Genomic DNA, 23,844 nt, shown 5'->3' with positions numbered 1-23,844 from the left:
TGTTACGATTCTGTCGTTCAAGGTAATGTGCGATACTCAGCTAGCAGGGATGCCAACAGACAATTTTTCCGAGAAAAAAAAACTTCTTTTCCGTCTTTCTGTAATGCAAATTGTGGCAACAGCAAACAAACCATTTCCAGCGCTTGTTCTGGCGCAAAATCGAAATGGAGAAAAAGTTTTCCTTTGTGGGTTGTAGTATTTACACTTCAAAAACCGCACATCGTCCTCTTCCGATGGGCTTTTTCCTCCCTCTGTAGTTTGCGCAGTTTTTATGCTCCACCTTGTGGTGGCCATGCGGTTAGTATAACATGCTGAACATGATTGTCTTTGCGTGGTTTAGGCGCGAAAGGCTAATTAATGGCATCATCATAATCGTATGTTGAACCAGTACCATGACGCGGAGGAAGTTTGAAACTTGACGCCATTATTGTTTAGACAATGGAGTTTTAAATTTGATTTGTTGCTCATCAGGGCATTTGATTTGATGAACAGTAATTCAATTAGATTTGTATGAAACGAAAGATTTTTTTAAAATTAACACTAATTCCACATATAATTATATGAATATATGAATAACAAATCCTTTAAGCTAACATTTTGAATGCCAATTTGTTCTAATGTTTCCCAACAGATGTTTATAAATTTTTGACTGTTTTTTCATTAATCATTAATAATATTTTTATAACATATTCTATTATTGATACATGTTTCGAAAATCCAATTTGTTCTCTGTTGCTTTTTTGCAAAAAAATGTTTCTCTTATTTGGAGTATTTATGCAAGTTTTGAATGTTAAAGAATATTACAATGATACATGTAATAATGGTTATGTATCGAGAAAAGTAACTTTTTCAGTTGTTTACTTCCAAAGGGTATTTCAGAGAGATTTTTTCTTACCGGAATTCTTAAAAATTTATTTATTGTTCAATTTAATTTCATTTTACAGTTCAGACTCGATTACCCACCGGCGTTGGATTTTTTTTTTAGTTTTGATTGTCAAGCTTAAGTATGACTCCTAAACTGCGCTAAGGGAGCGTTCTCTTATTACGTAACGCAAAATTTGGGATTTTGACCCCCTCCTCCCCCTTGTAGCAAATCGTAACAGATGAGCGATCTCCCCCTCTGTAACGCGTAAAGCAAGGTCTTTTGTAATTTTTTTATGAATTCTTGTATGAAAATTTTGCGTTACGTAACACATTTTTTAAGCACAGCCCCCCCCCCCCTCCCCCAATTTTCGTATCATTTCGTAACAGACACCGACACTCCCTACCCCCCTAACTGCGTTACGTTGAATTACAATTTTGAATCCAAGATGGCAGTGATGAAATATTAAAAAAAAAGAAAATGCATTTTGTAATTTCATAGGCTTAATAGCTATGAGAGGGGGGGGGGGGGGACAAAAAAAAGTATTTGCAATAGCCTTGTCTTGTTAAAATGAAAAATTTACCCTTCTAGATTATTGCACGTTAAATTTCCTATCTAATAACATTTCCCATGATTATTTTTAATTTAGTAGCGTAAAATGAGGTTATAAAACTATTTCTGTATTTTCGATAAAAAAAACATTGTTTTGGAGTTGAGTACGTCATGAAATTGGGTAAAAGCCCCTTAAGTACTAATTTTATTTAAAAGTACCTTTTCCGATTTCGTGTTAGTTGGCAGAAAAAAAAACGAAGTTGACTTTATAGCTGTCGGCCACCATTGCTAGTACCAACCACTAGTGTCTTCCTTTTATCTACAACAGGGGTGAACAAAGTATAGAGTTATCTAAGCCCGAGCTCACGCACACTAGCACCCCATTTGTTTTGCTGACGGGTACAAAATTTAACCTCAATCTTTTTCGTGTACGTACACGCAATACATGCGCACGTAGATAACTCTATGGCCCGCGAGGTGATTTTTTGTGGCCCGCGGACCCATTTTGAATGCCCATGTAAAATGGCCCGTTGACCATTTGTAAAATGAGTTATTGTTTTTTTTTCAAAACTAAAATTTATTTAAAACATCTTTATTCTCATTATTTTTTGCTAATATAAAACCCATTTTACGACACAAATATTTTGTTCAAAAATCATTTTTAATCGGGATTAAAAATTCATCATGGTTTGATAATGAATCTGACTGACTACCATCTGATTAAGGCAGACAAAATGTTGAAGTTGTAGGAATAATGAAGCGTTGTTCTCGACTGTATTACACAATTAGGTTGTTTTTCGGCTCAGCAGTCAGAGACAAAATTCAAAAACTTGTAGTTTTTTCTTTATTCCGACGTTTCGACGCGATATGCGGTCTTCTTCAGGGGATTCTGTAGGGACATTAACAAAAACATAGCAATACGAAAATCATCAAGTCACAATAATACAAATCTTACAGAAAATACAGTTTTCATGTCCGGGGGCTTTTCAGCTAAAGCTGCATTTGTCAGGGAAGGTAGCATCAAAAGGTGCTGTGAACTTGACCAGAAAATGTGTTTAGATAGTTGCAAAAAGTGGAAAACACTAACATAATTACTGTTCTGGAGCGCCAAAACAGCTAGATCTTCGATCAACAACGAACACGGAGCAATATCACCTCAAGACTAACCGACAAATAGAAAAACTAGACAGACAAAACTTTGCATGCAACTTGCATGCAAGGTCGTGTGGGTACTGCTGGATGTTATCTAGACGAACAGTACTAATCCTGCTCTTCTTCCCTGACATTCGTGTTTTGTTTTGGTTTTGGCTTTCGTTTCTTCGTTCTTACCAAATGCAAAATTCCACCATAGATCGAACTCAAACCTTCAACATCACTCCTTTTGTTGACAGTTTGATCCGTAGTGAAAATATGACACATTTCTAGAATTTCCAGGGCAGGTTTGGCTCGATGTTGGTCCAGGATCGCGGTCTTCTCCAGCGCGAAACGGTGTTGCTCCTCGATGCTGTGTTGGATGAGGGCAGTTCGGTCCTTCAGCCGGTGAATCTCGGTGTCATCATCAGCGTTCAGCAGCTCATCCCACTTGTTGACGTCTGATTGGTGCTTGCTGATCCTCGATTTCAAGTACTGCGTCGTGTAGCCTACGTAGGTTTTTTGACAGTCGCCTCACGGGATCTTGTAGATAACATTGGTTCTCATGTCAGAACACATGAAAACTGTATTTTCTGTAAGATTTGTATTATTGTGACTTGATGATTTTCGTATTGCTATGTTTTTGTTAATGTCCCTACAGAATCCCCTGAAGAAGACCGCATATCGCGTCGAAACGTCGGAATAAAGAAAAAACTACAAGTTTTTGAATTTTGTCTCTGACTGCTGAGCCGAAAAACAACCTAGTTGTAGGAATAAGGCTGTTCGTCTGTTTAACCCTCCCCCACCCTTGAAAATAAGCTAAAAAAATCAAGGGCAAACAATACTTAAAAAACTTAAAAATTTCAATGATAATTTAAGTATAATTTTGAGCATATTTGGGTTTATTCAAAACTTATTTGAATTATCGCTGAAACGCTTTTTTCGTCAAATCCTTCATTTTTTGAAAATAAAGATTGGAAATCCTTTTTCTGGGTGTATAATACATTTTCTATTTATTTTTTTTATTGAAATTTAGATATTCTGACTTTTATTTTTCTGCCTTCCCTCGATTATGACCAGAAGGAAGGGAAAAAAGCTCTCAAAGAGTTTTCTTTAGTTACACTAAAGATAACATTACGCCGTTACATAAATTGTTCAGATTTCATGTCACCATTTTCAAAATAAAAAAAAACATCAAAATTTCTATGAATTTCAACTCAATGCCATTTTTTCAAATATCAAAAAGAAAACAATTAAATGTACAAATCTGATGGAAAACTGTATATTTTTTTAGTTTTTTTTTAATACCAAAAATGTTTTAAAAATATAACAGAAATTTCAAAGTACCTAAACTGATCGATTTTTTTAAATAAAAATTATGTAATTTTTTTTTAAATAATCTATTTTGTACATTTGGCCCATAAGCTCTTCCGGGCTTAAAATTTGGCCCGGCATTAAAAAACTTTGAGCACCCCTGATCTACAAGGACTTCGCCGCCCTGGGCTCCTAAGTGTACGAGAGTATGGTACGGAGCGACGGCGCCGAATACTCATATTAACACAAAGAATTTGAGAGCGCCCGCAACGGGATTTGAACTGGCGACCTCTGGATTGTGAGTCCAGTGCGCGGTCCAATTGATGCACACGGGTGGGTTGGCAGAACCCATATTCAAAAACAGAATGTTTGATTTGAAATGTTTTCATAACAATAGGACACATCACCCATAACATTGTTTTGCAGTGATGTTCGAAAAGCCCGCCACTTGTATGCCTTATTAAATTGAATGGTTAAAACCTTTATTATCAGATTCGATACATCGCACCGATCTGAACACAGTTTAACGTTTCTGATTTACCAACACCCAAAACCAATACAATTAATACGGCCCACCAAAATTGATCGAGTTCAGCATGCATGCATGTGATTCGGTGCTATAGGGTATGAGGTCTCATGTTGGACTTGGTCCAATCAATTGGTTGCTTCGCTTACAAGTTTATTCAGATAAACCGTGAACAAGCCAATTGTGCCGATTATGCCGGGTGGGCTTTGGCAATATCTCAGATGAAACACATCTCTCTGATATTGGCAAACCATTTGAGATGTGCGTGGTGAAATCTATTCATTGATGGTGCGAAAGGGGTATTGAAATATTTGTAGAACGCTTATTTGAAGTGGTTGGAATTTTGATTTAGTTTTAATGACTGTTATTTTAAATATCGTTCATAAAGCGTGTATGATTGATGCTCGAATTATGCTATAGTGTGAACGAACAGTCCAATGATATGCTTAAATGTAGAGCAAATTATATACAAACTTTACTGAGGGTTTTTATAAAAACAGAAAGCTATTTATCGTTATGCAACTGCAAACAGTCGCTGCTCGCCACCGTCATCGTCGTCGCCTTTTGGCAAAACCGCGAACTGCACGCACCAGGAACTGCGAAAAGGAAAACCAATAAAAATGCATTTTCCATTTTCCCTGCCAGGCTAAATAAATACCAAAAAACACTCTCGCTATCTTCCGTGCTGGTGCCAATTTTCCTCCCTCACACGTGCCAACAAGTTTCACTTTCCATCGCGTTCCGTCTCTGTCTGCGCACGTGGTTCGTGGCTTGCTGTTATGTGATCTGGAAAAGCTAGCTTTCAGCGTTTCAGGTTCTCTTTCTAAGCTTGGCCACCACCTCCACCACCTGTGTTTTTTTCCCTTTCTCTCGCTCTCTTTCGGAAGAACTCCAGACCCGAATGCGAGCACGTGGAACGAAGTTGAAAGAATCTCCGAGCTTTCCAGCGCTGATAACCCTTTTTCGTAGGCCCCCACAGAAAGCTCCTCCTGAGGCAAGCTTTTGTTTGTGCTTCATATAATAGCTTTGCTGGCCCAGCGTACAACGACCAGTCATCAACTCGTGCTCCAAGCAGACGATTGTGTCTTCCTCCTCACCACAGGTGTGTAGAAGAAGAACCGAGAATAACGGTGGTTTTGCGCAGTGCTAACCGTGACTTGAGGCGATTCGGTTGGAAAAGTTAGCTTTTAGCTCAGAAAATGATGAACAAGTTGGTGATTTACGGCGTGTTGATGGCGGTGATGCTGTTGGAGGCTAGAACCGAAGGTAATTAAAAAGGTCTTGCACTACTTTTCAAAAGTAATCATCCAATCGAAAGTGAATCCAGAGTTTGATAATGTGATGTGATGTGGTGAATCAATTCCTGAGCAGTGATCGTAACGGGGAGGCGGAAACCGGTTAGCTCATCGCTGTACGGCTCAAATATACCGAGAGTGTGTGGTGAAGGTTGTTTTCGGTATGACACCGGTGTCAGACAATTGGTTTCTCGTTTTTAGATGGCGAGACAAATAGCCTGTGATTTTTTTTGTCGCGATTATCATTATCGTTGACAAAAAATTACGACTTTTCATTACAAAATGAGTTTATCATTAGATGTGAAGAAGATCTTTCTATTACAAACTTTCAAAAGTTGTTAAAAGTGTTTGATTTATTGAGTTAGTAAATTCTTGTGGTTTTAGGTTTTCCTTATTTCAAATTGACTAACAAGTTATTTAAACGTAACTTCAGAAACTGCAGTGAAATTTACCATTAAGTGACGAACCCGCTGGTAGAATACAGCAATTTCCCACGAAAACTGATCGGGCTCAAAATTTTTCTGGGGACTCTTGGTCGAAATAATATACCAGTATTTTTAGTTTGACCATTAGGGTTACACACGCCGTGTTACCGTACCATTTCAACCAATTTTAGCTGTCTTGGACGCTAACGGAAGGGCCTTAGATAGACTTTTAAGGAAAAATAGTTAGATGTTTCATAACATATCAAAAATTGTAAAGTTATGTTTTCAACATTTCGAGATACAAATAAACACCGTGTTTTTCGACGCGCCGCGCGCAAAAACGGAAAAATGACGAAAATGACAAAAAAATCTTATTTTTTACTAAAACTGCGATAACTTTCAAATTTAAGACCAAAGATGACCTATCGACATGATCGATTTAACAGAACAGGCATTTTTTGGTTCCATTTGACCCCCAAAAAACCCCCCAAAATTTGGGAGTGATTGCATTTGACCCGGCTTTCCGCAAAGCGATTCAAATTTGTATGGAAACTTGTATGGGAAAATCCTCTTTTTTGCAATTTGATTTTTATAATTTTTATTTTTCACTCAATTTAAAAACCAACTTTGAAATTTGACATGGTTTGAAGACAGGGTGACACATCCCTAACTGCTACTGGCGACCTTTTAAAGCGTTGTTGTCTTAGGAAAAGTTGTTAAGCTACTTATTTCAAGAAATTTGACATAGTTGGAAGACAGGATGGCACATCTACAGGGCGTCAACCCATTTTTAGCTTCTATTTAAGACCTTTCCGATCCCTGTCTTCCAACCATGTCAACATTTCGTCAGTTGTGTGCTATCTTGTGACAACGACCATTTAGTACTTTTCGAGAAACTCGATTTTTAAAGTTTGTTGGTAAATAATTTCAAAACTATGAATGATAGAGCCAAACTTTTAGAAGCAATCGGTTCGTATACTATCGCTCAACAAACGCTATAAATTTCAACTTATTTGGTTACACCAGTTGAAAGATACAGTAAATAATGTAAACAAAAATCTGAAAAGCACGTGTCACAAGTGTTTTTCGATAGTAAAATTGTACTACGTGTCACAAGTGTGCACAGAATTCCCATACAAATTAAAATAAGCTCAAATCAATGGTTTAATCGACTTAATCAGCTTATTTTTATAAACAGAAGGTTGCATTACCTTTAGAAAGTATGTGTGTACATAAATTTGCGAAAAACAAGAAATTTTTTCCACATTTTCCAACAACATGTATGACGTGTCACAAGTGTGCACAATCATTTTGATGATAAATTGGTCTATGTCACAAGTGTGCATTGCGATATCCGGGAAACGGAAGCGAGTTTCCGAAATCGGGTGAAAGCATCTTGTAGTGTTTGTTAAGTATAGCAAAACGTCATCATTAACTCATTTTCGACCAAAATGGTCTATGTCACAAGATAGCACACAGCTGACGATTTCTTGAAATAAGTAGCTTAACAACTTTTCCTAAGACACCAACGCTTTAAAAGGTCACCAGTAGAAGTTAGGAGGGCTTTTGTTAATTTGATTTGGTTAAATAATTCGTACTGTCAAAAATCCACCAAAGCATCTACCACGATCGCACAAAAATCTGTGGTAGAAAAGTATCCACCGGTAGATGCTTTGGTGGATTTTTGACAGTACGAATTATTTCAGAAAATCCACCGCGGTTAACCAAATCAAATAAACAAAAGCCCTAGGGGTTGGTTGACACCCTGTAGGTGTCGACCCATCGTTGATTAGGTAATCGAAAGACCTTTCCAACGAGTCCAAAACATTTAAGATCTGGCAGGTTATGGCCACTTAAGGGGTTACATACATGTAGAAATTCAAATAATTTCATATTTCAGAAAATTCACTAAATTTGCCGTAAAGATGATTCTCAACCACTCCTGAAAGTTTCATGAAGATATTTCGTGACTGAACTGAGTAAGGGACGATTTAAGTTCAAAATTTTACCATGGGCAAAGCGGACTGACAAAATTTGTGAACGTTTTTCTCTAAACACCGAGTTGATTTACGGGTGCCACGATATCTCGAAATGGAATCTATGACATTTCCCCGAAACCCATATTACCGAAGGGACATTTCCCAGATTGCCACTTCCCCGAAAAGACACTTCCGCTAATAGTCATTTCCCCGAATTCCATTTACCCGAATTTCCCATTTCCCCTAATCGTCCACATCCCCGAAAATAATTTTCCCGAATAGGCCACAATCCCGAATGCCACTTATCCGATTAGTCATATCCCTGAATAGTCATTTCCCTGAATGCCATTTCCCCGAACGCGGTCAAGCGGAAATGCCCGGTGACCCGGAGCGCGCGCGCTCCTGGGCACCGGGCATTTCCGCTTGACCGCGTTCGGGGAAACAGCATTTTATAAGAAAAAAAATGATGGCAATTTTTATCACATCAAACCACATATAATATTTCTTGAAAGGTTCGTATTGGCCTTGAATGATCAACATTCTTTTTGGATTCACTCAGAACAGACGTAGCATTTTAGGGGGGAAAGAGTGTTGAAAGGTTTGGTACTATTCATTCATATACAATGAATATTGTTACAGACTTTTTGTTATATATTCTCGAACCAAATACTTTTTACTTATAGACATCATAATAATAATGTAATAGAAGTTTTGTTATTTTTTATGATTCAGAAAACATACCGTGCGATTTTCGTAGTACAGAACCCCGTTCACACTGATCATTTTATTCACATTGCTAGTTTTGGATTTGGCGAAAAGTATAATCAACAAAAACTTTAAATAAAATTTGTACCAGCCTGAACCTATTTGTACGATTTTTGGGTTCTTGAACACACAACAACTCGATTATCCGAAGGCCTCGGAAAAATTTCACTTCGGATAATCGAACTTCGGATAATCGAACTTCGGATAATCGAAACTTCGGATAATCGAGGCTTCGGATAATCGAGTCTGGACTGTAATTGGGTCCTAAAATTAAGCTGATATTAGTGTTCACAATGATAAAGCTTATTTTTAAAGTACAATGACCCTTTTAACGACCGCAAAGGATTTAACATGGATTTTTAATTCAATTTTCAAAATTCACTTCCCGGCCCTTCTTGGCAGAAATGCTCCTACTTGACAGCTCGTTCCAAGGGGACCATAGTTGATCCATCGAAAAATGTTGTCTTGTTAATAACTTTTTTTGCATAAATAAAAAACGTCATCAGAAATGGTTTTTAATCGTGTTCCTTACCGTTGTTCAAAAAAATTGACAAAGGGCTTTACTACCCAATTTACAACATTTAATCAACAGAATACCCGAAAAAGCTGTTTGTTCGGTAAAATTGAAAGAGAAAATAACTGTTAGTCATGGAAAAAGGCTTTAGCGAAAATAAAGATTAGGAAATATGAAAATTCGGGAAAATTTAAATTTAAATAAACGGCAATTAGCGTAAGTGTCACATCGGGGAAATGGCCGATTAGGGGAAATGGCATTCGGGGATATAGCCGATTAGGGGAAATGATATTCGGGGAAATGGCATTCGGGGATGTGGCTGATTAGGGGAAGTGGTATTCGGGGATGTGGCCAATTAGGGGAAATGATTTTCGGGGAAATGGCATTCGGGGAAATGTCATTCGGGGAAATGAGCTAGACCCCTCGAAATGAGATAAACCAAATTGGCTGAAATTTGCTGTGAAGACTCCCAAGACATATACCGTGGGCATGACGAAGCCCGATATTGAATTGTTGCTTTTTAAAAATATAAAAATCAGAAACTGACGATTTTTTATATGAAAAATATAAAAATATTTTTATCATTTTTTTAAATTAAGTTTTTGAAAATTGACCTTCGTCATGCACAAAGGATTGTTTCAACGAGTCTTCACCAACATTTTGTGCCAATTTGGTCAAAACAGTGTTGAGATATCGAGGCACCCGTTTTTTGGAACTGCTAACTTTAAATTGCTATATCTCGGCAGTGGTACGTCCAAATGTCTTCATACCCAACCTCCGACATTTTTGAAGATTTACGAGTATTTAACCCGTTAAGTGATATTTGTGTTCTTTTTTATTCCGGATCTAAAAAAATATGAAATTTGTGTCCAAATGTGGGTGTCCCATCATGTCACCCACAGTTTTCAAAGTGTGAGGAAGGCACCAGCTGGATGAGGTTGGTTTTTTTAAACTCTAGATTTTGCATCTTACTGTCAATTTTCCACAAAAGGATTCCAAGTTTATGGGTGTTCCGAATACGTGGAATGACTGTATTAAAACAATCATATCAATATTGTAAACATTTTTTTGAGTGAAATTTGACAATTTCAGTCTGCAAAGGTCGTTTTGAATCTACTAATACAGTATCTTTAACAAAACTCAACAGAAAGCCTCTTCGAGCAAGACTTGGGCGATCAGTTCAAGATTGACGCCTCAACACGTGGCCTGCAGAAGGTAAACCTTCGCTGCGGAGCTGATTCCATGCGAGTCGAGTTGAAAACGGAGGAGGACTTTGACGGCGTCATGTACACGCGGGGTAGTTTCTACAAGCAAAGTGAACCCTGCTTCGTTAAGCCAAAGCGAGCCGGCAAAACGCTGGAGATGAAATTCAACCTGGACCAGTGCCAAACCATCAACAACGGTGAGATTTACTCAAACATCGTGGTCGTTCAGCACGATCCGGATCTGGTCACGCCTGGAGACGCTGCCTTCGCCGTGGAATGTGACTTCCGGAAGCCACGTGGCGTTACCGTTAATGCTGAGATTCAAGCTCGGGACAGGTAATGTATTGTTGGATTGCGGTCGTTTTGGTTTTTTTTGGTTGCTTCAATTTTACTTTTATTTTCGCAAATGACACCAATTCACACTCACGCACATGGGAACAACATCAACATCAACAACAGCCACGTCACACCAACATCACGAATCACACTGACGAGTCCCGATCCGTCAACACCCACGCAAGATCACGATGAGCACAATTCGGTGTTCAGTGAGGGCGACACCGTCACGTTCATCCCGAGCCAGTTCACGAACAAAACCGCCCAAGAGAAGCGTGTGAAGGGCTCGGTCGAGACGGTGGAAATTTCCTCCAACAGAATCGAACTCTAATTGAGGGGCACTCGCCAGAGAACAAGCACACTTATTTATTATTTATTACAAGCGGCTCACTTATGTACGTTAGGGTTATTAAATATTAACATTCTTTCTTTCTCTTGTGATTTCAGCCCAGTTTTGCAAAAAGTTAATGCCACCCCCTCCCATCCTGGCAAATAACTCCTACTTACACACACACGCGCATGCAACAATTCCCTAGATTGCCAACTAGAACGACTGAGTTTTAACGGTTTCGGATAATTAGCCAAATTGTTAGACCGACCAACTACCTAGCATTACACCATCGATTAACGTTACTAACCAACCCCACCCTCCCTTGCAAGCAAGTTACCCGATGCTCGACGAGACGCTCGACTGACTGAAGAAGGTAGCCGATATTTAGTGTTTAGTATTCTGCAGAATGTTTTACTTATTTTCACTGTTATAAGTGAGCAAAATATATATGAACAGTAAGAGTGAGTGAACGAATGAAAGATTGGGAGAGTACATGAGTGAGAGGCCATTGTTTGTTGAAATAAAAATCATTGATTAAATATTAATATCATGTTTTATTTTTAAATTTAGAATCCCAGTCGCCTTCCCTCAGATGTCATGATAAGGTCCAGTTTGTGACGATACACAACTTTCCCTTTTTTCCAAAAGGAAAAAGATCACCAGTTGTATTGGTCCGAGCCGGAATTTGAATTCCAATCCACCGCTTACAAGACGGAAGCGTTACCACTAGGCTACATGGCTCGGCTAATTAAAATGATGAAGAGAAAAAAAATTGACTTTATAGCTGTCGGCCATTACTGTAGTACAAACCACTAGTGACTTGACACCCTAGGGTTCAGAGAGGGAATATGTAGCGTGACGTTACAACGAGAAAGATTTTTTTCATTTTCTTTCTATATTTGATTGAAATGGCTTGAACTCTGCTCTGTTTATCAACACAAATTAGTTTTTTTTTAATGTTTATTTTTCAAATTAAATTGCCTGGTGGATCGAATGCCATCGAAAAAACGAAGTTGACTTTACAGCTGTCGGCCACCATTGCTAGTACCAACCACTAGTGTCTTGCTTTTAACTACAAGGACTTCGCCGCCCTGGGCTCCTAAGTGTTTGAGTACGGCACGGAGCGACGGCGCCGGTTACCCTTATTTACACTTAGAATTTTAGAGCACCCGCCGAGGGATTCGAACCAGCAACCTCTGGATTGTGAGTCCAGTGCGCGGTCCAATTGACGCGGGACCATCAATGGTTGTAACAAAGTAATGCTGTTTTTTTTTGCACCAGCTTTACATTTCGTTTCGTTACAACGTAAACTTTTTCAAAAAAGGGGGGTTTCCTTGAGTTGTACCCTAGCAACATTTATTGAACTTATAGGTTTTATCATGGTTCTGAATACCCACATACAACTTCAATAGGCATTTATGGCCTACTTAAAACCTAAAATATTGCTAGGGTAAGGTGTAACGGCACGAAAATGACGAAGATTATCATTATCTTTGCTTTTTGCAAAATACTAATTTCAATCGACCGAGTTGCGGGCTATGATCAGCTTTGGAAAAAAATGGTTTCTAACCAACGGGTATATTTCTGGTTTTTCGCAAGTGTTTTTGAGGTACCTAGTTTTTGAGTTTTGAGGTGCTTGAAAACATGATACGCATTGTTTCTTAAAATGCAAGACTTTATGCAGTGTAGTTGAGATATTAAAGTTTAATTCTTCTAAGATGTTACAAAAAGACTCATGAAAAATGCAAAAAGATATGTCTCTTCTAAAAAAATACAAAAATTATTTATTAAAACTGTTTTTTAAGTGACCAATAGTGGGAATCGATTCTCCAGACAATTTTACATAAAAGTCTCTGTATTAAAAATTATCCTAAGTCCAATGTGCTAGAAAGGTGGAACACTTCTACCAGAATGCTGTAAGAATATCCAGCTTTGTTAACCCTCTAACGCCCATGGTTACTCCAGAGCACCACTAATGTTTGCCTTCAAAGTTAAATTTCTCTGCAACCATGCATTTTTTCAACTTGGCTCAACCTGCATTAGTTTATATAGAATCTTAACTTATAACCATTAAATTTTCATCCAATTTGGTCGATCCAGTTACGAGTTATGTGGAAAAACGTAAAAATCTCGATTTTGCTCTGGGCGGGAAGGGGTTAAAACTCCGCTAGAATACCGCTGGAACGTCGCGACTCGGAAAGAAAGGGAACGATTTCTTGAGACTTTTGTTCCCCTCTCTGGCTTTCTTTCGCTACCGCTGCTGCCCATTTCCATGACAGGTTACTACTACTCAAATCGTTTTGAACCTACAAGTGCACATGCTAGGAGGTTTTAGATATCTTCAAATTCTATATTCACGTCAACACAAATCTGTGCAATATTTTCTCATGAACACAAGGTCAAAACTTTAGATAAAATTAGAGCTCTATGTAAAAGTTGAGCAACCCGTTTTCAGATGTCTGATATTTGGCACCATGAAAGAAGGGTTCTTTCCCGACATTTTCGGGGTCCGGCAAAATATTTCGATTTTCTAGGATTTTTGTTCAGAAAAGTCGATGGAAATCGATGGGTTCATGTTCATAAAGTTTCCAACCCAAATTCACCAGTTTTCTAGCTTTCTTAGAAATAACCTCAAAATCCAAGCTGGAAACCTCAAAACGACTGAATAAAAATCTTTTCTTTGTACAATTTGACATAAAAATAAAGCAAAAGATTGCCCGGATACACAATTCGACCATAAAACATTGCTAAACTTAGAGAATTTCATTTAAATTCTATTTATTACCCAAAAGGTTCCCAACATTATTTTTTCAATCCTCTTCTATAAAAAAAAACTAAAATATTTTAAAACATTTTCGAATGAATCACATTGTAGAGAACAGTTTTCTGATCAATTTACAAAAACAAGCATCAATTTTGGTGTAATATTAGCAGAGATATACCTAATTTCTTAAAATTAAAACTGACTTTCTCCAAAATTTGTGAATTTAATTCCCATTCGAACGATGAACACTACCTACTATGATATTTTTATGGATGAAAATATTTTGCTTAAACATAAAACTTGTATAAAATTTTGATGAAATTTATTGAAATTATTTTGTTACAATCATAAAAATCTCAGAAGGCGGTGTTCATCGTTTGAATGGGAATTAAATCCACAAATTTTGGAGAAAGTCAGTTTTTATTTTAAAAAATTGGGTATATATCTGCTTTTATCGAACCAAAATTGATACTTGTTAATGGAAATTGTTTAGAAAACTGTTCTCTACAATGTGATTCATTTGAAAATGTTTTAAAATATTTTAGTGATTTATGGCAGAGGATTGAAAAAATAATGTTGGGAACCTTTTGAGTAATAAATAGAATTTTAATGAAATATTGCGCATTTTGCACTTTACTAGAGTCTTGCGCAATTATTTTCATCACAGTATTTTTTCATCACAGTGATTTTTCTTCACAGTGATGACGATGATATCCGTTGCTATGGCAGGCTGTTTATTTATTTATTTTTGGAAGTTCAGAAAGCTCGTCCAGCCCAGAGAAAGTGTGTTCCCACTTGTTCCGACTGTGGAATCGCGGTCTTTGGTGCCGGGATGCAGTGGTGTTGCGCCGGCATCTTGGCTTGCGGTGAATCTTTGGAGTCAAATAACGGCTGATGGCTGTTGCTGCTTCGAGCAGGATTCCGTCGAGCGGGTGTTGCTGGGCTTCCGCGCGGCTTGGCGTCTTCTCTCAGTGACGGTATCGGCCAACCCAGCTCCTAGCTGATCTGGTTAAACCGAGCGAGGAACCTCCTGATGATGGCGCGTTCCGCGCCAGAGGTGAAGATGGTCCACGCCAGAGATGAAGATGGTCCGCCAGAGGTGGAGATGTATGGTGGACGTTTTGATGCAGGCAATGGCCCCTATGCACTCACAAGCCTGGACCGACTAAAAACCGTGGGTTGCCGAGGTCCTGCGGATTATTGACTTCCGCCGGGGCACTTCCTTCCGGGATGCAGAGCGTGACCAGTACGAAAACGGGACTGACACTGGGACACTTGACTAACCACACAGACGCCTGAATGGCAAAAGATTCCGATCTTTGCAATCGGTGATAAAATTCCACTTCTCCCTTCTAATCTTTTCCGGAAGGAAACTCCACCATTTTCCAATCCAACCCATTTTTGATGCAGTTTCGACGCAGCGCTGTCGAGCCTGTCTTAATTGCAGTGGTACGCAAATACCTTCGCTGCTAGTGTAGTGTGTAGTATTGTAGGTTGAGGAATTATGTTAAAAGTAAAGGTTCGTTCAAGAACTGTGACCAACGGTTACAAGATTGCCGATATAATTATGGCCTCGAGCTTATTAGAAAAAATAACCCGTAAAAAACCCAAAAGTGTCAACTACAAGAATCGATCCGAGAACCTTTAACAGACCATCTCAAGACTTAACTGCCACGGCCACCACAGCTTGGTGACTAGATTGGGGTCAGAAGTCGATGCATTGCACTTGTTTTGTTTAGATGGTGTGATAGTAATTCAGTTTGCCAACTGTGATGAAAATAATCCCGCAGCACTCTACTGAGGTGCAAAGTGCGCAAAGTTGACAGTTCTCAGTCCTGCAAAGCAGTGTGATGAAAAAATCTAGGCCTAGCACGATTGACACAAAACTCTAGAAATTGCTGCAAGGCGCAATACTCTAAGTTTAGCAATGTTTTATGCTCGAATTTGTATCCGGGCAATCTTTTGCTTTATTTTTATGTCAAATTGTACAAAGAAAAGATTTTTATTCAGTCGTTTTGTGGTTTCCAGCTTGGATTTTGAGGTCATTTCAAAGAAAGCTAGAAAACTGGTGAATTTGGGTTGGAAACTTTTTATTTGAGGTCAAATATGTAGTTTAGAGTATCTTGAGGCACATTCATAAGAAATTTGATGGATATGAACATGACCCATGGCTTCTATCGACTTTTCTGAAGAAAAATCCTATAAAATCGAAATAAAATCGTCAAAAAAAAGTTGCTCTAGAGCCCCCACCGAAATATTTCGCCGGACCCCGCAAAATGTCGGGAAAGAGCCCTTCTTTCATGGTTCCAAATATATTGCCGAATTTTTTATCATAATGTTCTCGGAAAAATACACTGTGAGCACCCACAGAAAACAACGATTAATTTGAAAATGTACTGTGGCAATCGATTCTACGTCGGAATTTCATCAAAATCGGTCCTTGATCAACCTTTTACGATTTGTGGTTCCAGATATACCGCAGCTTAAAAATGGAAGTTAAATTCTTTGTTGTTGCGAAAAACGCGAAATATCATCAGGATGGTGTCAAACATGAGGGGGTGGATTGGATTTTGATGTAAATCGAGATTCTTGCTTTTTGCCCACGTGGTGACCTTCGCCAACATTTTTCGTTTCTAATTTTATCTGAAATTTCTTCCTACATTCATAGAACAGACCATGAGTGAGCATCTGAAACAAATTTGACATCGATCGGCAATCCCGAACAACTTTTAGAACGATTTACTTTTTGCCTTTCTTACTAAAGGTATAGGTTTTACTTTCTGGCTGGACGTCATTTTCATGTTCGTAAATATGACGATTCAGCATGAATTTTAATCGGAAAAATCGCTAAAAAATCACACTGCCTCGACTTTCGACGCTCTAACGATTCATCTTGACAGAACTCGTCTATCTCCAACCCTCAAATTTTGAGAAAATAAATTCCGTGGAGATCGAGTGATGTTCGTGTGTGGTAAAATGTTGCCAAATTTTATGTCGCGTCGTTCTCAGCTCCCCTGAATTCGATTTTGATTCTTCTGAATGCAGATGAAAGCTAGTGTGCTGAACCTGGGCGAGTTGCCGCTCAAATTTCGAAATATCCATCTGTTTTGGGATGTGGCCAGACTTTTCAACAAAATACACAGTTTTCAAATGAAAATATGGTCAATTTCTTTCATTTTCATATCTTTTATGTATCTCAAAAATTGCATTTTTCGAGCTCTACAACCTCCCAAATTTTCATCCAGATTCATAATATGGTTCTGGAGTTAGAGCCGTTTGATTAACCTACCATAAGAAAAAAATCCCTAAATAAAGGTAAAAGCCCACCTGGTGACATTCGCCAACATTTTTCGTTTCTGATTTTATTCGAAATTTCTTGCTACATTCATAGTACAGACCATGAGTGAGCATCTGAAACAAATTTGACATCGATCGGCAATCCCGATCAATTTTTAGAACGATTTACTTTTTGCCTTTCTTACTAAAGAAAGGTATAGGTTTTACTGTACAACTGGACATCATTTTCATGTTCGTAAATATGACGATTCAGCATGAATTTAAATCGGAAAAATCGCTAAAAAATCACACTGCATTGATTTTCGAAAGGCTCTATCTCACCCTTGGTGGGATTAAATCGGGTTTTAAAGCATCGACAGCTCAACCAAATTTGAGCTTGATCAGAAAATTTCGCACTATTGTGTGAACGATTGAGGTGGAAGGACTTGGAATGACCCATATGTGAAAGACTTTATGGATCGAAATAAACAACAAACTATTTTTTCATTTTCGATTGTTTTACCTTTATTTCATGAAACTGTTTTTTTAGTTTAAATTTTTTTATCTTTATTAGCTTTTAGAGTAATGTTCAATGGAGGTTTATCTTTTTCTTTTGTTTCTCGTTCACTATTCTTCCTTACATGAATTATCAACAGTTTAATGTACATACCATATCTTTTTGTCTCCTTTCTCACAACACTCGCTCTCTCTCGCTCGCACTGTCGCGCGCTCAATACAAAATAGTTGCTGAATTCCACTCACTCTCGACCTCGGTCGTATTTTGTGTTTTTTTTGTTTTAAATAATAATTTACAGATATGAAATTCTTTCTTTTGTCTCTAGCGCGATAGGATAATCGATTAACCGAATAGTAGCAATAGGCGACCTGGCGGTGGCGACGGCGAGTGACTTGGTTTGATTTGTTTTCTTTCTCAATTGTTTAATTTACATTGGGTCACTTTCCGCAGCAGCTTTAATTTGCTCTTGTTTTCAACACTACTTAATAAGTTTTTCGCTTATCGCTAGCTGTGTGTTTAGTTTAGGATTCTCAATTTAAATAGATATCTTGAAATATGTTTGGTTTATCTAACATCGTTTCGTGTTTTCAACCTTTTTTTTCTCCCGAAACAAGCAATTGTTAAGTCTGCTCTCGAAAGTTGTGTTGCTCCCTATTTGTATTTAAACTGTGTTTGTGTGTGTCGGTGTGTGGTCTAAACAGAAAGTTTTAACTACATCCATAGCAGTACAGCATGTTTGGTATGTATGATTATTCTAACTGTAAGCGGTTTGCTGAAAAATTTCTACGCACACGTTGAATAACTTGGTTTGCTTTGCTTGTATGTTCAAAATTGTATTGTTTCAATGTCTTGCTTTTTACACACCCCTGGTTTGTACTAGTTTCTTCTCGACTTTTTACTCGCACGCTCTCTCTCTTTCTCTCGATGCTTGAGGGAAATTAACGATATTTTTTGAAATAATGGATGACTCTGGCTTCCCCACTCGAAATCACATGCGTCTCGAAGCTCAGGAAAGGAAGTTCAGCAGCACTCTGATCACAATGCTTCTCTCGTTCTTCGTTCTTTTGCAGTGGCGTTTTCAAAAATATTAGAATCATTTTGCTTTTTTTATTCTTTTATTTATCTCATGTTTGTATATTGATAAGGCCTTCAATGTGCTTCTTTTACAACAGTTTTCGTTTCATTTTTGTTTTAATATCGTCGTTCACACAATCAGTAGTTACAAAAAAAGAATCAAACACACAAGACACGAATTGCAAAACATAAAAGTTGTCGTCTGTACAGGAAAAAATGTATTTATATCAGTTTGCGAATGCTGCTTGTTTCCCTTTGCTGAAGTTCACTTTGGTAGCATAAATCTGCACGAAAGAAAGAGGTTTAACAAACACTTTTCCCATCGCTAAAAAGGTCAACTTAAGAACGATAGAGATTAAAAAAAAAACAAACAAACGGTGATTAAAATTGCAGGAGCCTTTCTCGTACTCGTACTTGCATTTACTCGCTAACCAAACCGACTTCTCTTTGGACATTTGCTGCTAGTGTATCACGTATGGCGTTTTGCTCCTCGTTCAACATATCCGCGACGGGCGAACCGCCGTTCGAACTGCGCTGGGAGGGGGATTCGGCGGCGGGAGGCGGAACCACTTCCTCCCCTTCCCCTTCACCGTTTTCCTCCGCCACTGGTTCAGTCTTTTCGCCGGCGCCCTCCTCCCCCTCCGCCTCCGCCGCTCCAGCTTCGTCGGCCGGTTCCTCCTCGATGCTTTCGTTGCTGTCCCCGCGCTGGGACGCACCCAGCTTGCTGCTCGGTGACTTGTGCAGCCGCGGGTCGGTCGCGCGCAGGGATTCCGAGTTGCCGATGCCGTCGCCGGTTGGCCGCAGCACCAGGTACAGCAGGATGTCCGACAGCGAGATAATACCGATCACCTTCTCCTCGTCGTCCACCACGACCAGCCTGTGCACCTCGGCCCGCACGATGCGCTCCATGATGGTGTACAGCGTTTCGTCCAGCTTGCAGTGCTGGACGCCCTCGAACCACGCGTTCCGGTGCTCGTTGGCCGTCTTGAGGGAGACGTCCAGGTCGTTGTAGGTCTTTTCGGCGGCCAAATTCTGAAAATGGCGGAATGATGCGAAATTAGGGTAAGCACTTATTTTGGAATTCTTTAATTTAGCAATTTTGTCGCAAAATCTAAATGTAAATAACGCATGAAAATATTTAAAAAAAACTTTTTTTTAGAAAATTAGTTGATAAAGTTTTTCTATAGTACGTGAAGACTTCCATCATTGCCATGATTTTTCGTTCAAAGATATAAATTTTGCGTCGCTTTCAATATTTTGACAAAATTCCTTCTACAAGTTGTTTAGAATAGTGCCTTACACATGCTGATTCCTTTTGGTAACGATTATCCCTGCAAAGTTATGGAAATCGTCATTAATCAATGATTGCCAAAAATAACGTCAGTGATTGTAGCACAACACTATATACATTTTGAAACACATTTGATTTAGATCAAAAATTTCATCAATGGCTTCAAGAAGGCAACAACCGGCACATGCTGATTTATTTTGGTGCAGAAATTCGTAAAATTGAATTCAATACAGAGCATTTTAGAGTAATGCTCATTTTTCTTTGAAAACGATCAACGGCTTCACCTTAAAGGACCTTTAAAAAAATATAGAATTCAAGAATAATTTAATTAAGAAACACGCGTCTCTATTAGTCGGAAAATCATGTTTTGCCCTGCTCACTGCTCACTAAAAAAATTAAAATAATAATTAAAAGTCCGATTGTTCCTATGCTTATGTGCTTAATAATAATCAAAAGACCGATTGTTTTATAGTGGGTGTGGGCAGCAGGCTTTGTCGAAAGGTTACGCTGTCCGCTTTGTAAGCGGATGATCATCCTGAGGTTTGGGTGCTCTCCCCATTCAAGCCTTTAGACTCCTAGGTTAGAGCAGAAACTTGCAGTAGAGACCACAAAAGACCTGGGGCTCGTTAAAGTGGATGGTTTGGTCTTTTTGAGTTTTTCAAGAAATTTCATAATAGAGCAATTCCAGCTCTATCAGGATTTTTTTTTTCCATCCATCAGGATTTTTTCTGGTGCTTTTGTACCCGACCCTCTCCGATTTCAATGAAACTTTGTAGACATGTTATCCTAGGCCTATATAAGCCATTGTTGTGTATATAGAGCCAATAGTACTCGAAAATAACATTTGAGAAGGGCGTAAGGTATTTAAATATTTATGTAATTTGTAATTTAAAAATTACTGTATCTCGAAGCCGTTGCGTCGTATCAAAAAGTGGTTGAAGACAATCTTGTAGGAAATTGGACGGGCTTTCTGAAAAAAATACACGTCAAATCTATGAGTTTTTTTGATTTTCAGGTCTGAAACTTAAATTTAAAGGTGACGTCATGATTTTTTTTCTTTCAAAATTTTTGAGGAAATAGCCTAAAATATAACCAAAGCACTGACGAAAAATGCAGGATGGTATGTCTCTTCTAAAAAAATACAAAAATCATTTACTAAAATTGATATTTTGAAAAGTGGTCTAAACGTCAAAATTTTTGTAAACCTGTAGTGGGAATCGATTCTCCAGACAATTTTACATAAAAGTCTTCATATTGACCATTGTCCTATGTCCAATCCTTGGGAAGATACAGCGGTTTTAAAAATGAAAATGTTGAAAAAACGGGTTTTTTGGTAGTTTTTGGCAATCGACAGACTTGGTTTTTCAGTCTCGTTTTTTTACCGGAAAGCTCGTCCAATTTCCCATAAGTTTGCCTTTGACAGCTTTTTGATTTATATCGTTTTCATATTTATGTAATCAATTTTACTATCCTGGTTTCTACCACACTGAAAAAAATATTCTATTTTCAGTTATAAGCAATGTAATTAAGCTTATATCTGTAAGCCCTTACATCCAATTGAAATGCTCAGTGCTAAAAAGGTCAGGTGTCATGACGCGAAAATCGGCGACGCAGACACGAATTTTTGAGATCCATTCACTGAACCGCAAAACCGTGACATAAACAAACCCGGCGCAGTCGTGAGTGCCCTAGCTCATTGAGCAGCTGCAATGCGAGGCAGTAGTCGACCAACGCTCATTCGACGTTGCACGCACACATATAAAGAAACTAGTTTTTACACAAAAAGTTCGCATTTATGCGTGGAAATGTAACTTTTAACATAAGTTATGGATGTTTTAAGTGTTTTGCACAGTCTACAACCATTCAATTGTTTGAAAATAGTCAAAATAGTGTTTAAAGAGGATTTTACGAGTCAGTCATATGATACAAATTGAGTGAGTGTAGCTCATTTTTTCACGTCTCTCATTCTCCGGCATGAGTCAGGCGGCAGTCAGGCGGCAGTGGTTGAACAGACACAGTAGGCTTACAGTCACATGCTAGCAGTGAACTGACATTTTGGGTTGCTTCATGTGTACGCTGGGTTGGAAACTTTTTGCAGGCCTGGAAATGCTGTCAAAGGCAAACTTTATGGGAAATTGGACGAGCTTACCGGTAAAAATATTTACGAGACTGAAAAACCAAGTCTGTCATATGGAAATTGCCAAAAACCATTAAAAAACCCGTTTTTTCGACATTTTCATTTTTAAAACCGCTGAATCTTCCCAAGGATTGGACATAGGACAATGGTCAATATGGAGACTTTAATGTAAAATTGTCTGGAGAATCGATTCCCACTATAGGTTTACAAAAATTATGACGTTTAGAACACTTTTCAAAATATCAATTTTAGTAAATGATTTTTGTATTTTTTTTAGAAGAGACATACCATCCTGGGTCTCGTGGCGCAGGGGTAGCGGCTTCGGCTGCCGATCCCGATGATGCTATGAGACGCGGGTTCGATTCCCGCCTTATCCACTGAGCTTCTATCGGATGGTGAAGTAAAACGTCGGTCCCGGTTTCTCCTGTCTCGTCAGAGGCGCTGGAGCAGAAATCCCACGTTAGAGGAAGGCCATGCCCCGGGGGGCGTAGTGCCAATAGTTTCGTTTATACCATCCTGCATTTTTCGTCAGTGCTTTGGTTATATTTTAGGCTATTTCCTCAAAAATTTTGAAAGAAAAAAAATCGTGACATCACCTTTAAATTTAAGTTTTAGACCTGAAAATAAAAAGTATCATAGATGTGACGTGTATTTTTGTTTCAGTGTATTTTTTTCAGAAAGCCCGTCCAATTTCCTACAAGTTTGTCTTCAACCACTTTTTGATACGACGCAACGGCTTCGAGATACAGTAATTTTTAAATTACAAATTACATAAATATTTAAATACCTTACGCCCTTCTCAAATGTAATTTTCGAGTACTATTGGCTCCATATACACAAAAATGGCTTATATAGGCCTAGGATAACATGTCTACAAAGTTTCATTGAAATCGGAGAGGGTCGGGTACAAAAGTACCAGAAAAAATCCTGATTTGAGCTGGAATTGCTCAATATTGTACATTTTAAGAAAGGTATTTTAAAGACCATTGTAATGAGGAAATCATGTATAAAAAATCTAATTATCCTAACCAAAGTTATTAGTTCAGTCCAGACTTGATTATCCGAAGGCCTCGGAAAAATTTCACTTCGGATAATCAAATCACGAAAAAAATGTTTTCCTCGTCTTATTTTTGATGGTTGAGATTAAGTATGACCCACTTACTACTCTAAAATGAGTCAGAATTTTTAATTCCAAGCTTTTTTTTTAATTTAAAAGGCAATCAAGTATTCAAATTTGACTGAATTGGGAACGCAGAATTTAGATGTTTAAAGTAAGACAAGAATATAAAATACTGAGAAAATATAAATAATTCGTTTTTGCGGGCCTCGTGGCGCGGAGGTTTGCGGCTGGGGAAGTAAAACGTCGGTCCATTCGCGTAAAAGAGGTTTTGGGTGACTCACCACACATAACCTTCGGACGCCTAGAAATGAGCAGAAACTTGCAACAGAGACCACACAAGGCCCGGGGGTCGTTAAAGTGGATTGCTTTGCTTTTTTTTGTTTTTTTTTTTGTAAAGTTGGGTTTCTTATGTTTAAAATCGCTAATGGAA

General features: G+C 38.3%; 2 protein-coding genes and 1 long non-coding RNA gene across 3 annotated transcripts in view; 1 reads left to right on the top strand and 2 right to left on the bottom strand.

Moving 5' to 3' along the window:
- Positions 1-2,194: 2,194 nt before the first annotated feature.
- Positions 2,195-2,676, bottom strand: LOC119770792. The gene is made up of 3 exons (XR_005278992.1): positions 2,510-2,676; positions 2,370-2,444; positions 2,195-2,303 (listed from the first exon to the last, which is right to left on the bottom strand). It is a non-coding gene; the product is annotated as an uncharacterized LOC119770792 (long non-coding RNA).
- Positions 2,677-5,055: 2,379 nt separating this feature from the next.
- LOC6037772 lies at positions 5,056-11,780 on the top strand. The gene is made up of 3 exons (XM_001847599.2): positions 5,056-5,651; positions 10,511-10,904; positions 11,028-11,780. The coding sequence occupies exons 1-3, from the start codon at positions 5,585-5,587 to the stop codon at positions 11,233-11,235; spliced, it is 669 nt and encodes a 222-aa protein (XP_001847651.2). The 5' UTR covers positions 5,056-5,584; the 3' UTR covers positions 11,236-11,780.
- A 6,100-nt stretch (positions 11,781-17,880) lies between these two features.
- The window catches only part of LOC6037777, a 142,983-nt gene continuing 137,019 nt past the window's right edge, over positions 17,881-23,844 (bottom strand). Inside the window, 1 exon segment of the mRNA XM_038262201.1 lies at positions 17,881-19,898. Coding sequence (XP_038118129.1) covers positions 19,287-19,898 — 612 coding nt within the window. The 3' untranslated portion in view covers positions 17,881-19,286.

Source organism: Culex quinquefasciatus, chromosome 3 (assembly GCF_015732765.1).
Source record: "Culex quinquefasciatus strain JHB chromosome 3, VPISU_Cqui_1.0_pri_paternal, whole genome shotgun sequence".
Lineage (NCBI taxonomy): Eukaryota > Metazoa > Arthropoda > Insecta > Diptera > Culicidae > Culex > Culex quinquefasciatus.
Note: the sequence above shows the minus strand (reverse complement) of the source record. Positions and strands in the feature narration are given on the sequence as shown.

Excerpts from the sequence above, each read along its gene's own strand:
- LOC6037772 (XM_001847599.2), top strand. The coding sequence starts at position 5,585 with ATGATGAACAAGTTGGTGATTTACGGCGTGTTGATGGCGGTGATGCTG. Across the intron at positions 5,652-10,510 it reads GTTGGAGGCTAGAACCGAAG|AAAGCCTCTTCGAGCAAGAC; the intron begins GTAATTAAAAAG and ends AAAACTCAACAG. Across the intron at positions 10,905-11,027 it reads GAGATTCAAGCTCGGGACAG|CCACGTCACACCAACATCAC; the intron begins GTAATGTATTGT and ends CATCAACAACAG.